This window comes from Vanessa tameamea, chromosome 19, assembly GCF_037043105.1.
Source record: "Vanessa tameamea isolate UH-Manoa-2023 chromosome 19, ilVanTame1 primary haplotype, whole genome shotgun sequence".
Lineage (NCBI taxonomy): Eukaryota > Metazoa > Arthropoda > Insecta > Lepidoptera > Nymphalidae > Vanessa > Vanessa tameamea.
In genome coordinates, this window is record NC_087327.1 from 6,602,980 (window position 1) to 6,621,251 (window position 18,272).

Genomic DNA, 18,272 nt, shown 5'->3' on the forward strand with positions numbered 1-18,272 from the left:
TCTCACTAATAGCACTCAAGAGTGAGTATATACACAGGTGCACTCTATATTTCCACACTCTTATAATCCGATGGAACGACAATTTTAAATAGTGGTTGAGAATTTAGGCGCAAGACCAACGAGTTAACATACTTTCAAAAAGACGAAGAGTTAATCGACGGCTAATTCGGGCTGCTACTCGATATTTTATCGATAAAATAACCTATTCTCTTTTTTCAATCTTGAACCCTTGACCTCGAGTATAAGAACCTTATAATTTATAGGTAAGCTACATCGCTATATTTAAAATGATATAAGTATTCGTTTTCTTTTCAGCGTAACGTCCCATTCCATCCCTTGGCTTCCTTCATTTACTGATATAATAGTGAAAAGTGAAGGCATATTTCCTGTAACGACCCTCTTACATTTTCACTGCAATTTATTTTCATCTCACTGAACAATGTTCAATATTTATCATGGCTTTTACGCTTTTACTACGCAAATGTTTAAAAATTTATACTTGGAAATATATATTTATGAAAGTGTTAAAAATAATGAAGTTACCTTAAATAAACGGCTGAAAAATATAGTTAAATTAAAATCAAATTAAAATATTGTTAATAGCACGAAATAGGGCTTTGTTTTCTACTGCTCAACAACAATACTTAGTATTATTGTGTTCCAGTATTAAAAAAAAATAGGTCAATGTAATTTCAGGTACAAGGAACGTACCTTCTTATTTCTTAAGGTCGGTGGAGCGTTGGCGAGTGGTTAACATATTTTCTTACTGTGCCAACGTGTATAGGAGTGGACCAATTACCACCCACTTGCCAGTCCGCATAACCAATATAAATAAGAAAAAAATCTTATATGTACCATTAAATTGTTATATTTTAGAATTCTATTGACTGTCAAGCTGTAGTAGCTTGAGTTCAGAATGTAGATTGTAGTGAAACGAATCGAACATGATCTCAGTAACACGATATTATATACTAAATATGTCTATAAAAAACATAAACATAATCAGCCTGTAAATTTCCCACTGCTGGGCTAAGGCCTCTTCTCCCGTTGAGGAGAAGGTATGGAGCATATTCCACCACGCTGCTCCAATGCGGTTTGGTGGAATACACATGTGGCAGAATTTCGTTGAAATTACACACATGCAGGTTTCCTCACGATGTTTTCCTTCACCGCCGAGCACGAGATGAATTGTAAACACAAATTAAGCACATGAAAATTCAGTGGTGCCTGCCTGGGTTTGAACCCGAAATCATCGGTTAAGATGCACGCGTTCTAACCACTGGGCCATCTCGGCTCAATATGTCTATCCTGGGCTCAAATTAAGGAACATGAACTTCACGTTTTTCTATAATGTATACAAAATGTTATTGTATAAGCGTTACATAAAAATGTATTTTTTCAATAAAAATTAAATTTTCAATATGCAAATAGGATTTTCGCAACACAATAGGTCACAATCACCTCCAAGCAAATAAATGTCCAGCTGAAGAATGACTGCCCAGTTAAAATAAATTTAAAAGTAAGGAAATTGGCATTTGCAATATTATATAGAATATTATATGCTATGCTATATTGAAAAATAAAAATAGAAACAGTGTCACTTTGGATGATGTAAAAATTATAACGATATCCCATACATCATAATCTGTACAGGTCTTTAAAATATATTAATGGATAAAGAAACTCGCATACAGGAGTGAACCCTAAAAACATTACAACCCTTTTTTTCTAGCCAGTCGTGTAAAGTAAAAATACACCAATAAAATTAATGTCGACGTAATATTTTCAACAGTTTCGTGACAGAAAAAGTTATAAGTATATACATGTTTAATACATACAAGTTTATAATAATTGAATTACTCTATATTTCAGAAACGACGAGAAAACAAATGAATATAATAAACATTTACCCACACAATCTTATAACGAAAATGATAACACACCACTAAGGATAATATTTTACTTCGCGGCAACTTACATTACGAAGAGAAATCCAATTTGCGTGTGCAATAAAACGAATAGCCACGACCGCATAGTCACTTGCAAAAACACCATTCCCAAGTCGTCTATGTACTGAATTTTGGTTCATATAAACATACTTACGTCCTCTATTCAACTTTGCAACATTTTTACAAGATATTTTTTTGGTATTTTGTCTAAAAATTATAGATAAGTATTTTTGAAAATGGTAGTTAGGTTCCCAAGGTTACATCTATAACGATGTAATCTTGTCATACATACTGTGCATACATAAATATGAGATCTATATCATGTATGTATGTATCTTTATAAAAGTATAGCTTAAATTAAAATAAATATTTTGAAAAAAAAAAATTGACTGGCAGAGATCGCTATTTAATAACAGGAGGTGTTATTTTATTTTATTAAATACTTTTATGACAGTTAATACTGTATGTTAGTTTATCTTTATGTGTACAAGAAACATTTTTGTATTGTATTATAATATTTCTTATGACTGTAGACTGGGTCACTCTAGTATTATTATTTATTAAATTGATATAATTGAACCTTTTTATTGAACCTTTACTCATAATCAATGATCTAGATCTGAATCACTTATCGAGTTAAAATAAAGGCATTCGTCATCATCATCATCATCCTCCTGCCCTTATCCCAATTTTATTTGGGGTCGGCGCATTGCCACCGGCGCGTGTGTTCTTCCATTTATTTATTTATTTAATTATACTTACTTATCCATACTTCTCTGTCTGAGGTCATCTCACAAGTAATATTCTTTCGAGACATATCGTCTTTTATACAATCCATCCATCGTTTCTTTGGTCGTCTCCTACCTTTTTTATGATATCGGTAGGCGGACGAACAAATGGGCCACCTGGTAAGTGGTCACCACCGCCCTTAGACCAAATGCGCCACCAACCTAGGGAACTAAGATGTTATGTCCATTGTGCCTGTAGTTACACTGGCTCACATACCCTTCAAACCAGAACACAACAATACTGAGTACTGCAGTTTGGCGGTAGAATATCTGATGAGTGGGTTGTAAAGCAGTTAAAGTAAAGCCCTACCACCTCTTTAAAATAAAGGCAATATTGAGTCAAAAACACCGTTTAATTATTTACATCTGAGATGACACATTATTCGTAATAAAAATAATAATTGATATAAGTACCATCTACATCTTATATTAGTAACAAAAAATATATATATTCTATTTCAGATCTTTTTTAATATGAATAAGCAATTTGGGTGAGTCGTAAGAGCAAACGTAAAAAATAAACTCACCCCGCCTGGTTATATCGTTATTTTTTCATATCTAAACGAGTGCAGAGTGAGCATGAGAAGGAAAATTATTCCACGTCACCCGAGAGCTGTAAACGCGTTACCTACCGAAAACCTTCGGCCTTTATACATTTGAAATTGTAAATAGAAATGATCCTTTATAGATGTATCGTTTGAAAGGTATCATTTCACTTTTCATAAAAATACGTATAATTATATACCTATGTATATTTTTTAAATCAAGGATGTTTTTATGATATATGAAACCTTCTTCAAAGCGATTCATATTACCCGAATAATTTTATATTTAAAAAATATTTTTTTCAATGAGTGGACGCTAATGAATACTATGATATGATGATCCCCTCCTCAAAGGGAGGAAATAAATAGCTTGTAAAATCCTAGCCTCTGTATGAGAATGTTTGGAGTAAATTCCACCCCTCTTCTCATTTCTTAAGGTATAGAATTCTTACAACGTCTGTATTTCCCGTGCAATGCGGGTGCATTTAAAATAAGAGTATATAGTTATTTTCTAGAAGCATTTCAATTCATACTGTATCAGTACATCCGGTATGATAGTCAAGAAAGCCTGTCTTCAATTAAAAAAAAAAAAACACTTTTTTAGCGTTAGTGCAGTAGGTTTCCTTAATATACTTTACGTCCAACTCGAAATGAATTTATAAAACCATAGTCATTAGTGTGCACTTGAACCTGCGTTCTTTGGTTAAGAACCGTGTGTTATATCCGCTGGGTACATATATTTCATTAATGAAAAACCAAAAACGTTTTGGGTGCAAGTACGGTTATTAAAATAACATTGCTCTTTTAGAAGTTTCATTCATATTGTTATTCGCGGTTCTGAATATCACAAATTGTACATGAGGATAATCAACGAGCAAGCCGCAAGACCGCATCGATGAAAATAATTAAACATAACATGCTATTAGCCTGTTCGAAGGTTATATTTAACCTAAAATATATATCGAACAATTTTTTAAAGTAAACAAAATTCCCTGGGCAAACGGTTTTTTATAAAAAACGTTACTTTGCTACTTTATTAATGTATATTATAAAAGTACTTTACTTTTGATACAGTTGTAAATACATCCAATTATACGAAACTAAAATAAGAAACGAATAGTTATATAAGCTTTAGGAATATTCTATACAACAATAATTTTAGATTCATTTAAAGATACATCAAAACCTATTTAACCTAATGTACAAAATATACAGTTTAAATATTCAATGGCAAAATAATATATTTAATAATGTTTTTAAGGTTTATTTGTGTTTAGCAATTAATATAAAAATAATTTAATACAAATGTAGAGGTTTGTTAATTAGGTATACATCTTAACGATTCATATATTTTTAAGAATAATAAACTTTATTTTATTTTTAATAATAATAATATGTAACTTTTTGTGCAAAATTGTATATTCGTGTATTATGGCGACCTCCGTGGTCGAGTAGTGTGTAGATCGGTTTTAATGCCGAATAATGTACGCCACTCCGAGATCCCGGATCCGATTCCCGGCCGAGTCGATGTTGAAAAAGTTTATTAATTTTCTATGTTGTCTTGGGCCTGGGTGTTTGTGGTACCGTCGTTACTTCTGATTTTCCATAACACAAGTGCTTTAGCTACTTACATTGGGATCAGAGTAATGTATGTGATGTTGTCCAATATTTATTTATTTATTAATATTTTCTTTTTAGGTGGTATGATACATACATTATAAATAACAATAACATTCACTATATTATATATGCATATAATTATAATAATTCAGATAAAAGTGATCTAGATTATGCCAACATAATTGAAGTATACAATTTTTATTGTCTTATTGTGAAATAAAATAAGCATCTTCGACCGCCGACCGCCAATGAAATGTAAAAAACGCGAGCGTCATTGAATTTTGCTGACTTTTCATCAAGTGCGTCTGTTATAAGCTCTAACATGCGAATGACAGTTTTATCATTCAGCAAATGTAACTAGAGGTTAAGGGGGAGCGAAATAATCGCATGTCTGTTTTTTTGTCGTGATGTAAACAGATGACCGCGGGTTCAAAGCTCTCGTTTGTGAGGGGAGGTGCGGGGTTGGTAACAAAAGATGCTCGTTTCCTCGCCTGTTCCGAGCCAGAGGTCGGGGGAGAGCGGGGTACAATAGAGGCATTGTTTGTGCCCGGTGACAGGAAAAACTCCAACCTCCGTGTTTCTGTGAATTTTTTATTTCTTTCCCCTTCATTCTTTATGCTTTTTTCTTATTCCCCGTAAGCTCCTTTGACGGTGACTGGAGGAAATCAAACTTGTTTGCTAAGATCACATCGCGAGTTTCCTCAATACTTTTAGGTTAAAAGCGAAGCCAGCTTTTATATACATTGTAGAACATTGTTGTCCGTTTTTGCTTTTTTCATTATTTTTCATCTTTAACGGATGAACTATACCTATGTACAAATCTTTGAGTGCCCGTGAAGTAGCTCTCGACCTGTAGCCTTTGGCTATGAAAATTATGAAATACATTGGCTAAGCGAGCGGTCGGCTGTATATCCGGCGGATAACCCCCTCCCTTACCCTTTCCGGACCGCTCTCATGATTCCTTATTTACCCGTTTCTCCTTATCAAACCATACCATTCGCTTCACATTACGAAGGATTCTGTTGCTTGTATTAAGAATTTTTTATACTAAGTATCTTGATTAACTTTTTGCTCGGTCAGTCTGCGAGTTAATTGAAAATGCTATCTTTTCCAATCTCTAAGCCAACTCACGATATATTTTAATTATATAACAAAGAAATCGATGGCAAATAGACGTACACGTCTTTAAATTATTGTGGATGAAAATACTGCACAAATATTATCAATACATATATGTAAATTTTTTATAGAAAGTTATTTTAAATAAAAATAAGAATTATTATTTAATATAACAACGGGCTCGCTTACAATAAAATATTTAAAGCGCAATAACGTGGCTGTAAGCGCACGAGAACAATTTCAATATTGCCGTATAAAAGCGCATCCACACGAGGGGAATGCCGCTAAAATATACATTTATTTTACCGACAAAATGCGCCACTAGAGATTACAGAATTGTCCTCATGAAAATTCACGTATGCTTTAGTTTTTACCTTCTTAATGGTGTCGATAGAGCTTTGTGCTCGCTCCCAATTAATGTTTTTCAGTTAAACAAAGTTTGTCCAGGTATTCGACAAAAAAAAAAAAAAAAATACTTGTCTACTTAACTTCATGAGTGCTTTACTTAAAATATGAAGAATATTTACATTCGCCCTTTATTTTGTTTTCAATGGTTTGCTTTTATTAGTTAAAAATATATATACAAATTATCTTAAACAATATAACTATAATAAGAAAAAAAAAAAACTGATTTGAAATTGGAACTGACTCGCTTACTGAAGGTAAGGATGAAAATTAATTCAAATATTGTATAACAAATAGCCATTAGACCGCGAATAATATTTGATAATACGATTTAGATATATGATTTTCTCATACTAGTTAAGTACTTATCCTGAACGCAGCGGTAAAATAAGGATTCAGTCGTGTTTTTTTAAACAATGAGATTCATTCTCCACCCGATTGGTCCGCTATGGCATCACGTCATACTCATGAACCGCAAATGTTTATCTCAAACGTTTACATAAATATCTCGTAACATTTCTAAGCTTCGAAATGATAATTGTGAAAGACAATATTTATCTACATAAAACGATCAAAATGTTCATTGTATTATTTTCATAAGGATTAATATTGTGACAATTAAATGTAATTGTACTTTATTCTTACTGTGAGTAGTCTATACGTAATATGCTACCGCTGACTTTAATGTAGATGATGAATCGTACATCATAGTCGTATCTCATCTACTTTTTTCAGCTTAAGCGATGGTATAAATGTAACTTGAATCATAGCTGGTTCAAAAAATACCTATTACAATTAACATTTCGACATATAATCAACGATATACGCTCTAAGCATTACAGGAATACAGGTTTAGTAGGTATTCACCACGTCCCGAGCAAACTGTATCCGGAGGATATACCACCCGGCACCGGCCTCCCTCGCCTCCACGATTTCCAATGGATTCTATTCGTTTTTTCGTTCCTTGTCCCCACTCGTGCGAAACACATTACGTAGGTATACACTTGTAACACAATTTGTTTTATAAATATTTCTTATGGGTCAGTGCGCTCACTTGATTGATTGAGCGAAAGTTTGAGAAGCGAAAATAGGAATATTTTCATATGTGATTATAACTTTGCCACTTCATAAATTTAAATGTTTTGGTAAAATATAACACTTATTAAAATAAGCGTAGCATGATATTTAAATTCACAGTTTGATTATTGAAAAAAACTTCTTGATAACATTCCTTCGTTGCCTGTAAAATTACTATTGAAATTATTCAATAGTAATTTTGTAACTTGTAACACTAAGGTACCATTTTTTTTTATTAATAAAGATCATCGGAAAATGTATTGTACAAAATTAGGAAAATAAAGCTACAGAAGTGAATATCCCATCTCTGTTTGATTAGACAACAGAGTTGTTTATGTTTTCACGATGTAACGTTTTATAAGAACTGACAATACAGATCAAACAGCAGCCAGTTCTTATTACGTGTATACACAAATATTTTATGCCATATCGTTGAATACGAAATTAATACGTTTTAAGTACCATTTAAAAAAATATATATATTTTTTAAAATATGTATATACAAATAAATATTAAGTAAAAAACATATTGATTGGAAAATTGTAAATAAGAGATTATTATAAAAACTCATATGAGATTTATACAAAGTATTCATCCATTAGTTAACATGTTAGTTAAATATTCTTTCCGGATGTGCAGTAGCCGGCGGTGCTGTGGGGGTCGGCCGAAGTAGGCGCACGCGGACACGTAACTCGGGGCTCTCATCTCATACCCACGTCAATAATTGGAACGGTTGTTCATGTGTTTTTTTTTCTTTCTGCAGCGGTTCTCTCGACGGGGAGGCTTTGTTCGGGATCGCAAGGCGAGCCGGCCCGCCCGCCGCCACCGCCGCCCCACGTAAAACGGTTCGTATTTTTCATTGTTGCTTTAAAGTTTTATAGGTTTTGCTTTATTTATGCCCTTTATACCTTTCCGTGCAAGATAAATGGCCGGAAGCCGATGTTCTGTTTTTGTCACGGTTTTGTAGTTTACCATAACCAGAAAGCCCATTAGACTATAGTACTTATTTAGTACGCAATATCGTTTATTTACGGACCCGTTCAGAAGTAATCTTCTTAATGAATTCATCATGTCATAAAAAGGATTTACTTAAACCTTTTCCTCTTTTAATAACATTTTCTATTATACTCTATTATAAAATGTTTCTTTTATTTGAATTTATTTTTGTTAATATACTTATTTACTGGAAAAGTTTTACGCGAGCTCGTCTGGGTAGGTACCATCCACTCATCAGATATTCTACCGCCAAACAGCAAAACTTAATATTGAGTGATCTCGATTGCCGGATGAGTGAGCCAGTGTAAATACTGGAAGATTGGCTCCCAGGGTTGTTGGGGCATTGAAAATGTAGTAGATGGTAGATATTTCTTGCAAAACCAAAATCTGTGGACCGTCGTTTACCATCAGAATTTTATAATATATTCGTCGTTCTGTTTAGTTTTCAATACCTTATTTACATCGTAGCTACTTGCTTAGGAGTGAATAATCTATGATAAGATTATTAGCCTAGCTGTATCTTGGATGTCTAGAATGAGTACACAGGTTTTCTATTTGAGGGTATTTTATTATAAAGCTGCGCTCCTTCGAAGCTAATCATGTATTTTTCTATAGTTTGAATTTATCTTTGGTTAGATGCATGCGAGTCCTTTGGTTAGATAGTTATAATTTATTAAACATTTATATGTTTTTATTAAAAAATAAAAAAGAACTGAGAGTTTGAGAATAATTAATGACGAGAAATTAAATTGTATTTAAAAACCTCGTACAAAAACAAATAAAACAGTTTAAATAATGTTATATGATACAGTATATAATAGAGACGGTCAGGAAGAGAAAGAGAGGGGAAAGTCGCCTGGAGTCGCCATAACACTTTTTCCTTAGGTGACGATTTCTGCCAGTTCACTCTACTCACTGTAAGCCGCGTAAAAGACTGTAATTTCGAAAAAATAAATGAATGTATACGAATAATTTAGTCGGAGCGACGTGTCGGCAAAGTGTAAGCCCAGTGTACAGGGCTTATCACACATCCGCTCGCTGACAGCTACTAAGCAGTGTTTGCGCAAATTACAGTATCAATATCATCTATTTATAGAGTTACATGGAATATATTTGCGTTCAATCATTTGTAGCATCTAGTATCCAGTAAATAAGCGCGCGAATTTATAAAATGATTTATGTAATATTGACCAAAAGAGGACCAGTTTTACTCAAATTTAATTTTATAGTACAAATTACAATATTAATTGTTATGGTTATGCCGAACATAAGCCGAAACAGATTTATATTATTAAAGTTACACTTGTAGCTTTGTTACTTATTAGTTGAAGTTTGATCCTATTGTTGGCAACGAATTAAAGTTGTAAGAAGTAATATTTCTCACAATGTCTGTCTTTACAAGAGAAGACATTAAGCATCAGGAAGCCAGTTTTCACAGCTTCCTATTACAATATATTTTTTTAATTAAAACCTATGGATCTGCGGTTTTATTAGCGAACAACTGAACTACCAAGACAGTTTGACCATTTAGAATTTTATAATATTTATATCTAACAATGGTGAACACGTTTATTGCTTTTTAAATTACATAGAAAACTCGTTTGACAAAGGCTACATCAAAAAGTAAATTAATTACGCCATCCTATTGTATTTAAACGAATAAATTTTCCATATCTGTATTAAGGGCTTGTTTTTAAGTAAAATTCTCTCTTTCACTTACAAAATGAACTCGTTTGTAATTTTTGGTTATTTTCCGTTTTTATCAGAATTTTTCGTTTTCTTGTAATAGTTTCAATGTTATTCGGCTTAGTTTTTCTTAAAATAATTTATCATTAAAATTATTTAAAGTCGCTATTTTGATAGTACTCAGCTGATATAGGCCTGGGAATACATTTACTTATATAACATTAATTAGTTTTTTTTTGGCAAAGAACCTTCGCTAATTATTATAAAGGGATCTCTCCAGACAACCTTGAGATAAGGGACAAGAGATTAATCCATACTAATATTATAAATGCGAAAGTAACTCTGTCTGTCTGTCTGTCTGTCTGTCTGTCTCGCTTTTACGATAATTATTATATTTTCATATTTCGCAAGTCGAAATAATTTTAAAGGTCAACTAAAAATTTATATTCGAAATTCTAATAAATACTTTAATGAAAGTCGCAACCGCTGCACATTTTCCGTAAATCATAAGCAGATAAAAAGCTATTGAGACGTACAAAAATAAACCAATTCAATTACTGTTCAGATGTAAGCCTTAAAATGAACTCGGGAAAAAAAGATATTTGCAGCACTTTTGAATTATGTCAAAGTTAATGTATTTCTTCGGTTCCTGTGTTCAAAAGCGAATAGGCAATGCTATCGGAGCAAATAGCAACGCGTTGCGAACAATTTCACAGGTTTTAATTCCGGAGGCATTTTTTAAAAACGAAGTTCGTTTAAAATGAAAGTCAACTCTGGAACCAGTTATGAGTATAAGCAAATAGTGTACTTGGAGCACCGTAGAGCATCGTGGAGTGCAGTTCATAGGTAGAGTATTGCATGGATTGCTTAGTGTAAATTACACTATTAAACAACTTTGTATTCCCAAGCGCAAATACCTAACGCTGCCATTGGTTATTTTATACCATATGAAAAATGATAATTAATTTTTCTCATAATTGTTGATGAAAAACTATAAATTTACTGAATTAATTAATTTGAACATTTTATAAAGGGGAATTAATTGGAATGTATATTTAAAACTCAATTACATAACGATTATTTTTATTCTGCATTTCAAAAAAGGCGATAACTTTTACTGCTAAATTATATAAAATAAAACTAAAACAAATTTGTTTGCCCTATTATGTAGACAGAATAAATTCGAATATTAAAATGATATATTCTGATTGGTAAGTAATAATAACTTCGTAGAAATATAATATAAATTAATAATATTATTTAAGCTGTCTGACCTACTTCTATTGGTAGTTTTCTTTTATGTTCCTAGTATAATACTTACGATGTTTTCATAAGTTTTATACAATACAATTCTCCTGCCTATGAATACATATTGTATAACATATTACAATTGTTATGATATTGGTTTAACGGTACAGAAGGTCATGTTTTTCAGCGCCATCTACTGATGATTTACAATAAAGTGATTTCTATAAAAATGCAATGAAAAATTACATATTATACTAGTCGTGTAGATGGGATATCTGAACAGAAACCCAACGGACAAAACGCATGTTACCAAATTACAAGTACTTTGGTAACGTGCGTTTTGTCCATTTTAAAATTCCAATTTAGATTTTTGTAATTTCTAAATAACCTTAAAAATCATTGTTGCAATATTTTTACAATCAATCAATCTGTATCTGATCAATTTCTGTACTTCTAACTTAAAATATGAAAAGCGATAAATATATACCAATATATATTATTTAATGATGACAAGGATCATTTGTTAGATAATATGTTTTGATGAATCGCTGGAATTGCTTAGATTACAAAAAAAAAACCACTTAAAACTTAATATTTAAAATCTGAATAATCACAGATGTGACACTTTTGAGAAGGCAATCTGCTACAGGTCCATTTTAATTAGACGTAGCAGTCGATTGGCAATGTATGTTTTAAAACAAAAATCAATAAAATAAAATAATTATGTTCACCTGTAAGCCTAAATAAAGTTCCTACTGTAAAGTATCGAACCAAATTGTATTTGCATGACTGGGTGCGATAATGCTTTTAGGTCAGTCTAGTACGTCCTCGACCTCGAATTACTTTTTCAAATGAATAAAATTTATTTTGAGTTTTATATACTTATTCGTAATTTATGTAGGTAATAGCTGAGGTAGCTCAGTGAATAGAACTTGAATCTCGACCTAAGATTGCGTAATCCGGCGTAGGCTTAGTTTTCTTGTAATTTGTGTTCATAATAATTCGCCTCGTGAGTGGTGAAGGAAAGTATCGTGACAAAACCTGTATTTGTGGAGTATTTTGTCACATGTGTATAATCATTTCTCCTTAAGTGGAGAAGAGCTTGACCCAGCATTGGAGTTAAGAAGAAAATTAGTTCAAATAATTACATTATTTGTAAAATAAATAACGGGGATCAAACAATTTTGATTTTTAAATTTAAATTCATTCTTTTAGATGTTCTTTTGTTCGAGGTCGAAGCTTATGAAGAAACATATACATCATTATTATGGTTGTAGTTTTACGGTGGTAGGTACTTCACTTGAAATTTCTCTTTTTTTTCATAGTTTAGTAAAATAATGATTAAAAACTGCTTGTAAAAGCCTACTTGAATTAAGTAAAATATTATGATTTTTTTTTATTGATTGAAACATGCATATTCATTCATATTCACCACATTTTTTAATAATTATAGTAACTAGGCAATACATAGTATTCTTACTGACAATTCTTTTCCGTTGAATTACGATTTTCTGGACGCAAATTCTAGGTCGTTTGTCACCAGTGGAAGTAATAAGATGGAATGTTGAACCTATTACAATATTTCACAACTATAACAGTCTACAATTCAAGTTTTTAATAATTGGTTTTACATTTATTCCTTATACGTTTTTTTAGTCCTTTTTTTGGTGGTAGATTTTCCTTATCTGCAGTATAAAAATAAACTAGATGTTACCTACATTTCATACTTCTGTAATCTTATCTTCAATAGTTTTAACGATCGACTATTTTTTTTTATTTTTATTTACTTATTTATTTTATATTTAAAAAAATAATTAAAAACGTAATTTTTTAAATTTAAACTCGTATAACTCGTAATAAATATATCAGTAATTTGAACAAAAGATCACTTAATCTCAATCAAATTCATCACTTAAATAATATTGATTTATCCATAAAAATACAATGTTACCAATTTAAAAAAAAAACAACTACAATAACAAGAGTAATAAAAATTGTCTATTGATACAGATTCATACGTATTACTTTGATACAGAATTTCTATATGATTATCAATTACTAATTTATGATAAGGTTGTATATTATAATAATTTTTTAGAAGACGTAAATCTATTGTGTTAGATAATATATAGATATATGTATAAATAGAACGGCTTATCCAAATAAAACACTAGGTATCGAAAGAGACTTGTGACTTTCGACTTTTCGAGTTTTTTTTGTGCTAAACATCCATCAATACTCTCTGATACTAGTTTCACAAAAAGCAGTACAGTGACGGGAAACTAATACTCTAGCAAGAGCATTTTCAAAGAGAGCGTGAATCAGGCGGCCGCTATAAAATGCTGCCAAATACTTTTCCTAGCAGTATTTTTTAAATCGCAGCGCCGACCGTAAATGAACGGGATAAGGGAGAGGGGACGACGTTGTTGATGATGATACTGCTTGATGATACTGCTTACAAATGTAACTTGGATCATTTAATTTAAAAGATTTTAATTATATGTAATTGAACTTAGTTTAATAATTTTATCAATAATTCTCCGCTTATCAATCGCGAGTGTTTACACTAACTCATTTTGGGGAGATCTCTGTTGTTTTTGATGGATTAGGTTTACAAGAAAACGTTTTTTTTATTAAATTTATATTTTTCGGAATATTTTAATACATTACTTTAGCTTTATAAATATAGTAAGTATACATTTTAATACCTATTGTATATGTCACTGTAAAAGCTCGAACTAAGGTAAATTTTAAGATTTTCCAGTAAAACCTAAGATTTACCGACATGAGTTGGTAAATGTAAGTATTTTATTATATAGGGACGACTTTTTCGGACTTTTTTCATTCCAACCTTTTTTTTTTGTTTTACGAGGAGGAAATGCATTTACACATGCCGCCCGGTCGGGGGAGCGGGAGATTTTTTTTTAAAGTACACGAAAATGATGTCAATCAGTAACAACCTGTAAACTTCCCACTGCTGGGCTAAGGGCCAATGCAGGTTGATGGATACACACGTGGCAAAATTTCGTTGAAAATTAGAAAAAGAAGTTTAGTTTAGTTTTCCAATGAGAGTTTTTTTTATTAAATAATTCAATATTTTAATTTTTTAATACTTATTATCAATTTTAAAATCAATCTCGTTATTTATTTTACGAAAATCACAAACCAATGAATGTATTTTTATCTCGTCTGCTTACAGCGTATTACGGCTGCAAATATAGGATATTCGTATTGACCGTATTCGAACTTTAATTGGATATGCTTAATAATTAACGTTAATCTGTTTTATGAAATGAATGCATCGTAATAGCATTTAATTTAATATCATAATAAATCTAGTCAAAAGAATTAATTAATTTAACGAAATATTAGAACAGTAGCTGAACCTATGGCTTCACCCGAACGTAATTTATAAACATACAAACCGTCTCAAATTTTAGCCACTTGAGGCGGGAATTAAAAAAGTAACCCATGTCCTACACCGAGATTTAAACTATCATATCAAATTTCATCTAAATCGGTTTAGCGGTGTAGGTGTGAAAAGGTAACAGACAGATATCTCTGTCTTCTTTCGGATTTATGATATTAGTATGGACGGATATCTACATATGTAATGTCCTTCTGATCTGATTTCGGCCACCGTGGCAATCAAGAGCGACTAGCAAACTGCACAGGTTATATAATAGTGCACAAGTGTGTGCTCACTCATAACTGCCCTCTTTATTCACGCACTCTCATAATCTGATGGGACGACAAATCCGACGGGATTTTGAGCATCTCGGGATCTGGTGTCTTATAAGCTAGCTCTATATGTGCAGCGCAGATTAGGTATCAATGCGGCTCGAGTACCAGTTCTTGTACTCCTTTTATTGAGCTGACTAACTCAGTATTATATGCCAATAGAGCAATGGTTTTGGTTGTAATGGTTTAATCATCGGGAGTTCAGGCGTTACTGTAGCATTTAGTCTTTCCGCCAAAGAAATGTCATTATTTATTCCGGGCAAAGATTAGAATCTAGACATGGCGATATGTTCGCTTAGTCAAGTACAACATAAACTGTGACTATTTTTCTGCTGACTTTTAATATGTATCCACATTTTTTAAGAAATAAATACATTTTAAATGAATTTACCATTTACTTCTTTCATAGCACAGTGACTTATTGAGATACCGTCAGCCGTTTATAGTAAAAAAAAAATTAACGTTTGATAAATGATGAGCAGCTATTAGATTATCCCGGGAAAATCCCTTCTGCACCATCGATCAAACGTCGAACCGACGCCCCGACTGTTGCGGTTAGAAAACGCCTCGAACAATACTTACGAACGTTTCGTAAGCGAAATTGAAAGCAAGATGGATTACTAAGCGCCTTAGGGAAAGTACGTGCAGTTCGTGCATACTTTACGGATCACTTTACGTCTACATTTTTTGACATTGAACTGTATTATTTATGTTTCTGTGAGAACTTCGCTCGCGTAGCGTTTGGTCGTCTGGTGTTAGACATAAAAAGTAGCCTATGATCTTCCTTGGAATTTATTTTTATTTTATTTTATTTATTGAAATAGTTACACTATCAACTTATCACTAAAATTAACAACTGGTAACATTCAAAGTGATACGTCTTTAAAGGTGTCAACAACAATTCAAACTTGCTTCATACCACATTTCGCCAAATTCATTTCAGTGGTTTGGTTGGTGGCGTAAAAGAGCAACAGACAGACAGATCGAGTTATTTTCGCATTTATAATATTAGTATAAATAATTATTATCACCTCATACGTACGGACGAATGTATATTATAAACTACAAACTACTTTTTCTTCTCACACTTGCAATGCGCCACAAATCGATCGGTTCATGATATTCTGTTTCTTTAACTTTTACTTATAAAGGCAGTCGTAATTCAAAGCGAGCGACAGTAATATCAATTATATTTGCATGTAGAAGAACTGGCGAGTGGGAATCCAGGCTGGAGAGCGCCAAGTTTTTATCCAGCGATTCCCATTGGTTCAGCATGATGGAACAACTGTTACTATTTCACTTAAGATTGTAAGCATTTATTATAGCACAATCGGTATCTAATAAATAAACGTCGCTACTGGACAATTCACAATTCGCGTGGAATGCTGGCAAGAATGTTAGCAGTACTTCGCTGTTGATTTTAAATACCGATTCTCTGAGCGAAAAATAAATCAGCCACCAACCGACTTCATGTCGTTAAATAGTGCACAAATTTTTGTCACGTATATTTCTGTAGATATTTAGGAGGTTTTTTATTTTGTTTTTATATAGTTGTGTAAAATAACACTTGGAAGTTTTAAAGACCGCCAAATTTTGTCTTCGACTAAGTTTACAAAACAAACGACAATAATATATTGTCTGGGTTTTTCGTCTTGTAACTATAATGATACTATGTACATATATGTAATACTAGTATAATAACCACTATATATAATATAATAAGACTAAAAAAATATCTTGATTTACAAACATTTCTTACTTTACTCGGTCGCAGGGCTTTGTGCAAGCCCGTCTGGGTAGGTACCACCCACTTAACAGATATTCTACCACCAAACAGCAATACTTAGTATTGTTTTGTTTCGGATTGCAGGGTAAGTGAGCCAGTGTAACTACAGGCACCAGGGACGTAACATCTTAGCTCCCAAGGTTGGTGGCGCATTGGTGTAATGTAGGGAATAGTTATTATTTCTTAGAGCGTCAATACAGTGTATGGGCGGTGGTGACCACTTACCATCAGGTGGCCCATTTGTCAGTCCGCCTACCTATTACATAAAAAAAAACATACGTTTTTTATTTCATGAAATATTGCTCATAAATCATCATGAACGCTTAAATAACATTGCACGCGTATGATGGCAAAAATATAATGAGAATGAATTTATCTTCGAACGCTCCAGAGGTAAAAGGTACTTCAATTTTACAATCTACGATCTCTTCGTTTTGAATCCGGTATTATCGAAGGGGAAATGTAAAAGTATCTCTTAGAACGATATATTTTTTTAATAGTTCGGCAGACTGGCAAATAAACTCCACTTTAATAGGAATAAAAAATTAAAATATACTTTTTTTAAAGTACGCTCTTATGGTGTATGAATAATTTTATAAAATCAATTCAAATTTAAAGTTACCACTGATTCGGTTGTTATATCAGTACGGTACGTGACTTAGAAGCACCTCTTTTCCATCGATCACAAACAATTAATTTTAGTTATATACATATTCTAGAATATGAAGTCGTTAACGTATAATATAATATTTAGAGAGTAATGAGCCCTTTTTATTAATATTTGTATGTGAACACCACTACCAGATTATTGTTGGTACGGACAAATATTAACCCTTCATTAAGTTACCAATGTGCCAACCATCTTGGGATTTAAGATATAACATAGGATCTTGTGTCTTAAATTATACTGGCTTATTATCTTTATAATTGGAATACTAAGTATCAATTGCTAATGGTGGCAGAGTATGTGATGAGTGGTACCTACCTAAATGGACATACAATAAGACAGATTGGTGTTAATCACCACTAATGTATTTCGCAGATTTTAGTGATTACTTTTGGGTGTTCTTATTTCGTATCCCGATAGTTAACTCCATAAGTGAATATATCTTTTATAAAAAAATAAAACAATACAGTCGTATTTTTTCTGATGTTTGAACAAACATACAATTTAAATTTTTATAAAAATATAATTAACTCAATTTTGTAATTATACAATTAACAAGGAATTATATTAATAACAATTAAACTTTTAGAAATTTAGAGCTATTCTTTAAGAACAATCTTACAACTCAAAGTAAAAAACGATTAC

The 18,272-nt window shown here is 32.1% G+C and overlaps 1 protein-coding gene across 1 annotated transcript in view; it reads left to right on the top strand.

The window, feature by feature from the left end:
- Positions 1-18,272, top strand: part of LOC113399362 (cell adhesion molecule Dscam2-like) — a 93,666-nt gene that overhangs the window by 24,116 nt on the left and 51,278 nt on the right. Inside the window, exon 3 of the mRNA XM_064217933.1 lies at positions 8,267-8,348. Coding sequence (XP_064074003.1) covers positions 8,267-8,348 — 82 coding nt within the window. The remainder of the gene's footprint in view (positions 1-8,266; positions 8,349-18,272) is intronic.